A 10,495-nucleotide genomic window follows, 5' to 3' on the forward strand; every position below is an offset into this window, starting at 1 on the left:
TTTCAGGCGCTGGGGGTTCCCCGATGTGGACTTATTCGCTACTCGACGGAACAGGGTATGCGAGACTTACTGTTCCAGAGCGGGAATCGGACAAGCATCCCTAGGGGATGCATTCATGATCCCTTGGGACAACATCAACTTCTATGCTTTCCCTCCGATCCCTCTTCTGATGAGGGTCATAGCAAAGATAGTGAGCGACCGTGCATCGGGGATACTAGTTGCCCCTTGGTAGCCACGTCAAGCGTGGTTTGCGAAACTGCTCGACATCTCCCGCGGGGAGTTTCTTGATCTTCCAGCACTTCCATATCTTATAACGCAAATGGACGGCACACTTCGTCACCTGGACTTGCTCTCATTGAACCTGACAGTGTGGCGGATTCGATGATTGACCTTCCATTGGGGCCGACGACGGATTCGAGAGCCTCGGATCCAACAGCTTCTACTAATCCATTGGTACCGACGATTACTTCGACCACTTCGGTTCCGATTCTCTAATCCAACCATGCGGGTGCCTCTCACTGCCACAGTCTCTCCGTACCATCCGGTTCGAGACAGGCCCCGTCGAATTTGAACCCAACGCTCTTGCACCCTGAGATTCAGCATATTATCGACTCTGCCCTAAAGCCGTCCACAAGGAAGTCATATACGGCTAAATGGAAACGTTTTTCCACCTTCGCCGAGTCTCATTCGTTCTCCCCACTTGTCTCATCAATCGAACAAATTCTTCAGTTCCTTCTGGAGTTGCATCACTCTGGACTGAAGCCATCTTCTATTAAAGTGTATACGGCCGCAATAGCCTACCACCGTGGCTTAGTCGATGGATCACCTCTATCTTCTCATCCTATCCTCGAGATTTTTGAAAGGACTGTATAATCTTAATCCATCAATTAGACCGGTTATGCCCACGTGAAGCCTTTCTGTAGTTCTACAGGCCCTTATGAAGGCCCCCTTTGAACCTTTGGCGACTGTGGATCTCCGATTAGTTTCTTGGAAGACGGCGTTCCTTGTAGCTGTCACGTCAGCCCGGAGGGCCAGTGAACTTTGTGCCCTCCGCGTCGACCCTCCTTATCTAAACTTCCACAGAGAAAAGGTCATTTTACGTCTCGACCCATCTTTCTTGCCCAAAGTCTCTACACCTTTCCATACAGGACAAGACATTGTACTGCCTGCCTTTTTTCCATTGCCATCGAATCCCTTGGAAAGATCCTTGCACTCCCTCGATGTTTGGCGTTGTTTAGCCTTTTATCGATCGCGAACGGAGTCTATTCGGCGATCCAATAAACTGTTCATCAAATATTCGGCTAGAGATCAGGGCGACCCAGTCACTCCACAAAGGCTTTCTAAGTGGATAGTCCACACTATTGTCTTGTGTTATCAGTTAGCTAAGCTCGAATTGCCCTCAGTTCCTCGAGGCCATTCTACTAGAGCTGTTGCTACATCTTCTGCATTCGCATCCGGGGTTCCGATTGATGACATCTGCAGAGCCGCCACTTGGGCGAATCCCTGCACTTTCGCCAAGCATTACCGTCTCGATGTTCGGGCTCAACGGGACTGCTCCTTCGGGAAAGCAGTTCTCTCCTCCATCCTTCAATGAGGACACCTTCCCTCCTTTTGATGGTAAGCTTGTTAATCTACCCATATGTGTGATGCACAGAGGCCACGACGAAGAAAAGCAGGTTGCTTACCTGTAACTGATGTTCTTTGAGTGGCCATTTGTGCAGTCACACAACCCGCCCGCCGGCCCCACTCGGTGTCGGTGAGTGGATGCATCGACAGCTCAATGTCGATGAGAGAGGGCATCTTCGGTACCGACCATCTCCTTTACGGTACCGACAAAAAAAAAAAATTCTATTAAGATACCATACGTTCGGTCGCAAAGACTGAACAAAATGGCGGACGCTCCGCTCTTTATAGGCCACAAGGGGGAGGGGGAGCGGAGCTTCCCGCAAAAAATGTTAGCTATCAATCTTCCGGCCAAAGGCACTGTGCAGACGCAGTACCCATATGTGTGACTGCACAGATGGCCACTCGAAGAACATCAGTTACAGGTAAGCAACCTGCTTTTCTCACACATTCCTCTTTCCCAGGTAGCCCCCTACGCTACCCCTCATGGCATAGGTGCTACAGCAGGAGCAGGGAATTCAGTTTTGGGATGAAATGCTTCAGCTCTCATGTTGGGGTATTTTGTCAGGTATATTTGTATCGAGTCAAATGTCAGCATTAAAGAGGCATTTAATGAACAGGCTGTGGCGGTGGAAAAGTATGAGTATGAGCACAAGTGAAATGTCGTCTACTTTCTAAAATCTGTGGATTAGACTTCCATACTTTGCTTTGGTGTCTGTGGTAACAAATGACGAGGTTTCTAACATATTCTCTTCTTTCCTGTTTATGTATGACCGCAAACAGGTTGTAACGAACAGGGACACACAAGAAACCCTCCTTTGTATGGCGTGTGTATTTGAAGTCTCAAACAGTGAACACGGTGCCCAACATCACATCTACAGGCTTGTAAAGGACTGAGCGGTTATTTATAGACATGTTTCCTTATTGTAACTCCTATGAAAACACAGACTGTCAACCTCAACACTAAGCGGCGGTTCCTCTGGCTGAGCTTTCCCCAACATTTTTCTAAACCTCATTTTAGTGTATCGATATATATTGTAGCTGTGAAATTCTGGTACAGTTGTACAAATTCTTTCTAAAACAAAGTGTTCTTCAAATTTATAAAACCACCATTCTTTGGGGAGACTATATTTAAGAATTTCAAAGCCTTTGTGGAAGTTTTAATTTTTCTGTTGTTGTATTAAAAAATAAATATAAGACAGAGCATTTGCCATGGGAAAACTTAACAGCAATTATAAGAGTTTATGAGGTGTTTTGTCTAAATTAATAAAAAAAGACATGTTTTTAAGATGCAAGTGAAATTGAAATGAATTTTAACTATAAGCATAAATTAGCACACGATTTTTTTAGAATTGTTTTCATAACTGATTACTGTGGAAGGTACAAACGAATGTAATTCACTAAATTATTTTATAACTGCAAATCAATTTCTGTTTGAAGCCAAATGACAAACATAGCCTTAAGAAATGCCTGATGGGAACAGACAGGTTCTAAAAGTAGGCAATTTTGTTTTCTTTCCCTTTATCTTAAAACTAACATTTTAATCCACTGAACTTTTCAAGCAGGTATTGCAGAGCGAGAAGACTTCCTCCCCTTTACTAATAATATCTAGTGGATATAAAGTATTGTACTAATAAGGACATTTGATTATTTAATTAAAAAGATGGCTCGTTTTGCAATAACTAGATAAATACTGAAAATTAGACCTATGGTGTATGTAATCTTGTGTGTGTGGTTATATATTATATGAGAAATTTTGTTTTGTTTTTCCTAATGACTCAAGAAATTGCAACACCAAAATTAGCAATTAGCGAATGTAAGTGGGGTGGGGGGGGATTAAAGTGCTGTAATCCAATTTTATTGTCAGCTTAAAACCACAAAAGAACTGTGGTTGAGATGATAACAGGTAAACAAATATAAAGTTCATCTGTTTTAATGTCTTTAGAATGTTAGAAAATCACAGCTATCAGCAGGCAAAAAAGACACTGCTATTTTCTTATGGTAACACTACATGATTTATGATTTGCTACACCAAGCACAGCTTAATGGCCGTGTACAGCAGCCTCCTCAGAATCCCCCAGCATGTCGCTCCCACACTGGTCAAACTTTTGATGCGCCTAACAATGAATAATTTCATATTCTCCTTCAGGTAGGGATGGACACTTTTTGAGGTGGCAGGGTTGTTTCCTCAGGGGTTGTGTGTTGAGGAAAGCATGTTGGTGCTGGGCTAAGCCCACCTCTTCTCTCTCTCGCTCTGTCACTTTCTTCCTCTCTGCCATCCCAATTTTCCCCCTTCCTTCTTTCCATCAGGCTCCTCCTTTTCCAGAGGAGAAATAGATTGCTTTGCCAGAGGTCTGAACTGATCTGTTTCAGAGGTTTCCTGCCCTTCCTTCCCCTACTCCATTTATTTTGGCTTCTGCCTATTTGTCACCTTTCTTTTCTCCCTCTGTACTCACTGCATAAAATTGGGCCTATGGCTACATTAAATTAGGCTGTGGGCTGCAGGTTCCCGCAGGCCTAGTTTATAAGCATACAAATTATAAGTATGTCGGCTTCCATCTCAGAAGCAGTTTCTCCTTCATTCAGTATAAAGACTGAAACTTGGCTTTATCAAATTTATATTAGTATAAATGTTAAGCCATGCATGGTACATTCTCATAAGGCAAAAGGTACATGCCTTAATTACACATTCTGTTTCCAAGCATGCCATCACCTTTTGAACACCCTCCTTTCTCTATCTGCTCTTTTTTCACTGTAGCTATAACCAAGTTTACTGGCTTGAAATATTGGTGCATTGCAACATGAAACACAAATATCAAGGGTCAGATGCACCTAGTTCCTCCACTCATAATTAATCGAGAAGTTTGTAGGGTTAGATCATCTAGGAACGTAGCAATGATACTTTCAAGTTTCAGTATTTTCTTTTCAGACCTGTTTCTTTGGTCTTTGGAACCTTGGGCTTGCCCCTCCGCTCTCCAGCCTGCTTCCTGAAATATGAAAAGCTGCATAGTTTACAGAATGGAATCATGAACTTGTAAATATCCATGGGGAAATTCCCTTTATTTTTGCTGCACTAGGTCAATAGCGAATGCACTTAGAAATAGAGCCCGTGCACAGTTGAGAAAAAAATTCAGAGTGCTGCTTAGAATAATTGGTATTTATAACAAAATAAGCAGGTTGTCGGCCATAACACAGAAAAATCATGGAGGTCTTTCACAGTTGGAAATATTCATCTTAGAAGTGGTGGTGGGGGGTGCTGGTGGGGCTGAATACTCAGAGTATAAAGTTTCTTACTTAATAAAAAATAGCTTAGAGATTTATGTTCTGTCCAACCTCTGGAATGCAGCACCAAGTTGCAGGTTGCACTTGCAGTCTTCTGTTCATGGCCACATCCAACCTTCCTAACAGTGCCCCTCTGACATCTGAAGAGGTGAGCTGCAAAGAACCAGTGTGGCATCAGAAGGTGCCAAATCGCTTCGTAGTCCCCAGGTTTGCACACACAGAGTAGCTCTGGAATGGGTAGCGTACAGAATCTTAGCGCCTTGTGCAAGTTGAGCTTCTTTGGATGTACAGATATTAAGACAGATGAACTCCTTGGGCTGCAATCCTATGCCTATTTACCTGGGAGAAAGTCCTGTTGAACTCAGTGGGACTTACTTCTGAATAGACATGCCTGGGATTATGCTGTCAGTAATTTTAACTCTGTGAACTGTAAAATTGAGTATGTGTGGCTGGGTCTCTTCATCAGTCTTTAATGCTAACAATGAATTTTAGAAAAGCACTGCATCTTACCTATCTAAAATTGCTCCTTATTTTGAAGCACTTGGTGTTACAAGTCTAAAACTACTCTTTTTAATGTTATCATTTATGAGGCTTTTGGTTTTGATGGGTTTATTTTAAATGAAAGAAGTTTTTAAATGTTAGAATAATTATACAGTTTAAGGCAACTCCTTGTGGCGTATAAAATAGTCAGTTTGCAAACCAGGTACACTTCCTTTTTTCCTGTTAATACAGTCTGCGACATGATGTATGTAATAACTATGTGGTTTAAAGAGTCACAATGTTTCTTGGCGTTCATTTTTGTAAGACGTATGGGGATCTGTTTGCCTTGTCATTAACTTTATGTGGATGTAAATGATCCCGTGCCCTTCCCTGTGCATGTTTCCTCTGGAAAGCCTTAAGTCTGTCAGATGTTTAGTGTGGATTGTGTAGTCCAAAAGGCTGCCTGTAAACTGTGAGCTCTTTTGTAAGCTGGAAGCTTCTCTCTTGTTGCTGTTACTTTGTCGTAGGAACTTCTCAATTCCGAGCTGCCAAAGCATTACAATATGCAGTGCCTTAGTGCTACATTAGAAGTACATTTTAGCCTATCATGCCAATATTATGTAGTCCATTAATTGGTTAACCTTAAGAAGAAAAATCTCCTAGAGAGAAGCCTTTCGTCTACTTTGTCTAAGACACATTCATATACAAGTCAGTCCCCATTGCTACATAGTTGGAATATCTATACCAAAATGAGATGTTAACAGCTCTAGAATTTTCTGCAGAAAGTGAATTGTATGACTAATGCTGCCTTCTTAAATTCTCATGACCAAATACTTAACTTTTGTGACTCTCTGCACTCTTGCATGCAAGTGCCTTTGGTTTTGAAATTCCAGCTTAGAAAAGTGCTGCCATAATAATGACAATTTATAGAGACCAAAAATATTTAAAGATCACCATAATGCCTTTGGTTTATTGGAAACAGTCAAAACTAACAGGCCTCCATTCTCAAAAGAGTAACTTTTTATAGTAGCGTGCTTTTTGCAAATCACAAGAGTGCATAATGCTGGAAAACTATTCTCCGTGTTATTCAGCTTGTTCGTCTTTGTTTCTGCAGCACTGCTGACTGGCAATGATAGGAAAGCAGTCGGTAATTCACCTTTGCCATGTTTTTCTCCACCCAATCTTGCACCTGAGTAATGAATCTGTATACATAGCAGAATTTCAGGCAAAGGACAAATGTGACTCTATTAATATAGTAGTTCTAAATCTGTGAAGATGGTTTTCTTTATCTTAAATTTGCACTTATTTTGTTTACAAAGTTGAGCGGTTAAATGCCTAAAATTGGAAATGAAAGTGTGGATCAAAATGTAGCTGACATTTGACCTGTGCTTTTTAGCACCAAATTCTTAGGAATGAATGACAAAACATAATTGAAAAAACCTTTAAACTGGCAACGTTCAGGACTTTCCTGTTGTCGTTGCAGGAAATACAGTATGTTCAAATAATTTGTGCCATTTAAACATCATTTGTGAATTTGGATACTATCATTTATTTCAAGAGACATTGACAACATTGAGATTGATTCAGAGGGACACAACATAATTAATTTTATCAATGAGAACTAATAGCAGTAAAACCAAAAGCTGGCAGAGATTTGTAGCTGTGAGTACTTTTGTTTAATAGACAAACATTAAATAATTTCATTTAAAATTAGTGTGTGGCTCAAAGAAAGTATGTATTTGTTGGTATACCCCCAGACTCTAACAGTGTGATCCTATGCATATCTACTCAGAAGTAAGCCCCATTGAGTTCAACAAGGCTTACTCGCAGATAAGTGTATAGGATTGCAGCCTAACTTGCATTCATATTGGAATTTGTTCCTCAGAGATCCAGATCACATTCAGTTTGGCGGTTTACACAACATGCTATAGCTTATTTAAGCCACAACAACCATGACGTCCAGAGGCACCATCCTGACTGTCTGTTGTTGTGCCGTGCAAACTTAGCGAATGGGCTCAGGTGAAGGTTGCTTAACTCTCATGTAACCCCACTGGCCAGAGTCACACCATGTAGCGACACACCATCAGGGCACAATATTCAGGATGATACCTGCAGATTCTGCAGCCATGGCATGTTGTGCAAACCCAGTCGCCTTCTTGTCACGTCGAATCTAGTAAGGGTTGCTTGGCCTCAAAAGTACACAATATATATTTACAACTAGTGGATATATCTGCTGAGACAGATATAGGTAAGCAAGTGGCTGGAGTATATTTTATTGCAAAGGAATCATTTTTATTTATTGTCGTATGTACAAAATTGAAAAAAGAAATAATGGTACCATTTGTGACAGTTGAAATATAGCTTACTTTACAAATGTAATTTTGTACTTACTTGAATTCTAGAATGGTTTATTTAGGTACTGTACCACTATTTTGTATAATTTGCAACTTTTATATCTGTTTTCCCACCTTCCACCAGTGCTAGAGCCCGTTCATTTTGACAGCTTGATTGAACTCAACCTTCCTGTTTTTAGTCATAATTACACTGAATGGAAACAACTGCTAGTCTGAAGTTACGTTACAGCATTGGAAAACCTGTAAAACTGCATACTCAGTTTTGCTGATCTGATTCCTAGGGCATTCTTGCTTTTGTATGACTCAGTTTTAACATCATGCCATACCATTATTCAGGAAGCTTATCTATGGTTTAGCAAATTGACCAAACACATTTTGCAATATGTCAAAAATCATGGCTTGAAGTGCACTTGCAACTAATTGTTTGTGCTCTCTATATAAGCTGAGAAGTCTGAATTGACAAACCGTAGTTACGGCCTTTGCTCAACCTGCAGAAGCTGATGCATCATGGCAGTGGGAATAAACCTATGAACCCTTGAGTACATTGCCAAACCATTGGTTAATTAAACCATAATTTACTGCTGTGCTTACTGGATGCAATCTGCAGCTATTTTGATAATCACCCCCTCCCTAAAATCAAGGGTTTCTATGTGATATCCAAACCTAGACACACCGACCCTGAGTGTTCAGAAATAATAAATGAAAGCAGACAAGTAGCTCAAAGCCATGGTTTACCCGTTAGACATTTGGAAACTCAAACCACGTTTATTTTATGAGCTTTGGCTCTTGGGCGAAATAGAAATGTAACATCAAACTTTTTTAATGGCAAGCACAAACCATGGTTTGGCATGTTTTCTAAACTGAGCCTGTCTTTCACAGGTTAGGATTATTCAGTAACAGAATAAAACCATCACTTTTAAGATAGTTGACATCAGCACATATCGTACCACACTTATGGCTCTATAGGAACCAGTATATGCAGCACATACCATCTGTGATGGCAGCTGCCAAGAAGCTCTTCGGTCTGCTGGTGGTCCATGCCGCAGGGAGTGGCACTCCGTTACCTCTGCCGCGTGCGATGTACTCGATGCTTCCAGGGCTTGCACGCCAGTGCTGGCTGACTTGGACGACCTCAGATGCATGGCAGGGGTTGGAGCCATAGCACGCGATAAAGGGTTTAAGCATCATTCCCTGCCGCATTGATCTGCCTGGGGAAGGGACTGGGGCAGCTACCATGGGTGGCTGGTAATGTATCAACTGGTCTGCATTTTAGTCAGTACTCAGGTTGATTTTTTAAAATCTTCTGTTCCTTTCTCCCAGCCATCTCCCTGAAAACAAAGACTGGATAATTTGAAGTATAAAGAAGTTTCAAAGTCTTGATCTATAGCTTAGCAAGTTAGTCTGGCTGTGATATTTAAAATACACACACACACACAATTAGTTCCACTGTGTCAATTAACTCTTAATGCACTCAGTTCACAGAGAGGATATGCCCTGTTACCTCCTTACACAATGTTTTTGCTTTTGTTTTGCATTTTGTTTTTGTTTTGTTTATTTTTAAGTGGGCCTCTACTTCAGGCTCATGACTGCAGAGAAAAAATACAATATGTGCCTGAAAAAGACAAAAGAATTTTATAACAGTTTTTAAAACCTGAATAGCCTTTAATTCTTTAATATCAGTACATTTTATGAACAATTTTCTTTCTGTTTTTTTATTTGCCACATGCATTTGTTCACATTTGTAAATGACTTAATGGAATTCTCACTTTGTTTATTTGTTAATGTGTATAAACTGGGTTTGTGACTTAAGCATATTCATATATGGTCAGTGGTTACTTTAATATTGTACTGCTGCTGGGTTTTTTGTTTTTGTTTTGTTTTCGTTTCGCTTTTTTGGGTAGGGAGGCATTTGGATGACAAAGTACCTCTTGTTTAGACATAGAGGGAAAGCTCTTTCTTTTTTAAAAATGAAACTTTTCAAATCTTGTCTTAACATTTTTGAGGTTTTCAAAATGCGTTTCAATCAGACCTTTTGGCAGTACAGTATTCTTGTATTTGTTGTCGTCTGTGTGTAGGTACTGGTACCTTTTTTGTTTTAAAAAATGTTTTAAGTGTTGGCTTTAAAGTGAATTTATCTTTAGTATGATAGTAATATGAAAATTATAGGGTTTGTGTGCAGAGAATTTTTTTTATAAAAGTGCTTTGTAAAAAAAAAAAGTATTCTAGCTTTCGCGGTACATATGTGTGATAACTTTAATATCCATGACAGTTAAGTGCAATTATTTCATCACTCTAAAAATGCTATTTTTGTGTCGGTTACTGCAGGTGTTCCATGTCTTTGCAAAGTGACACATTTTGATGCCTTCTTGATAAAGTGGTAGATTTTTTGTAGCTTTCTAGAAACTTTGTATTCATACAGTATCGATTGAAAATAAAGAAAATAAAAGTCATGATTGCTTTTGTTTTAATTTGCCTAGAAGTCATCAGTGGGGCAGCCAAGGAGGGCTCTGTATCATCTGATGTCACTGGGGCCGTGTACGCCAGGTGCCAGGACATGATCGTGGCAGGCACTGTTTCAGGCGGTGCTGCGGTTGCAAAGGATGGGAAATTGCATTTCTTCATTGTGGCCTCTGTGCATCACACATTATTTCTCTTAATCGTGCAAGCCTACATATACCTACTTAGAAGCAAGGACCACAACATTCTTGTGCCCATTTGAAGGAAATGGCCACAGGGTTGCAGTCCAAGACTGAGAT

The 10,495-nt window shown here is 40.5% G+C and overlaps 1 protein-coding gene across 9 annotated transcripts in view; it reads left to right on the top strand.

Moving 5' to 3' along the window:
* TEAD1 (TEA domain transcription factor 1) overlaps nucleotides 1–10,192 on the top strand; it is a 231,230-nt gene extending 221,038 nt beyond the window's left edge. For all 9 annotated transcript variants that reach the window (XM_044425625.1, XM_044425623.1, XM_044425626.1 and 6 more), the window contains one exon: nucleotides 2,407–10,192. In XM_044425625.1, the coding sequence (XP_044281560.1) occupies nucleotides 2,407–2,520 (114 nt within the window). In that variant the 3' untranslated portion in view covers nucleotides 2,521–10,192. The remainder of the gene's footprint in view (nucleotides 1–2,406) is intronic.
* Nucleotides 10,193–10,495: the final 303 nt, after the last annotated feature.

The sequence above is a fragment of the Varanus komodoensis genome, unplaced genomic scaffold, assembly GCF_004798865.1.
Source record: "Varanus komodoensis strain SLA01 unplaced genomic scaffold, ASM479886v1 scaffold16, whole genome shotgun sequence".
NCBI lineage: Eukaryota > Metazoa > Chordata > Lepidosauria > Squamata > Varanidae > Varanus > Varanus komodoensis.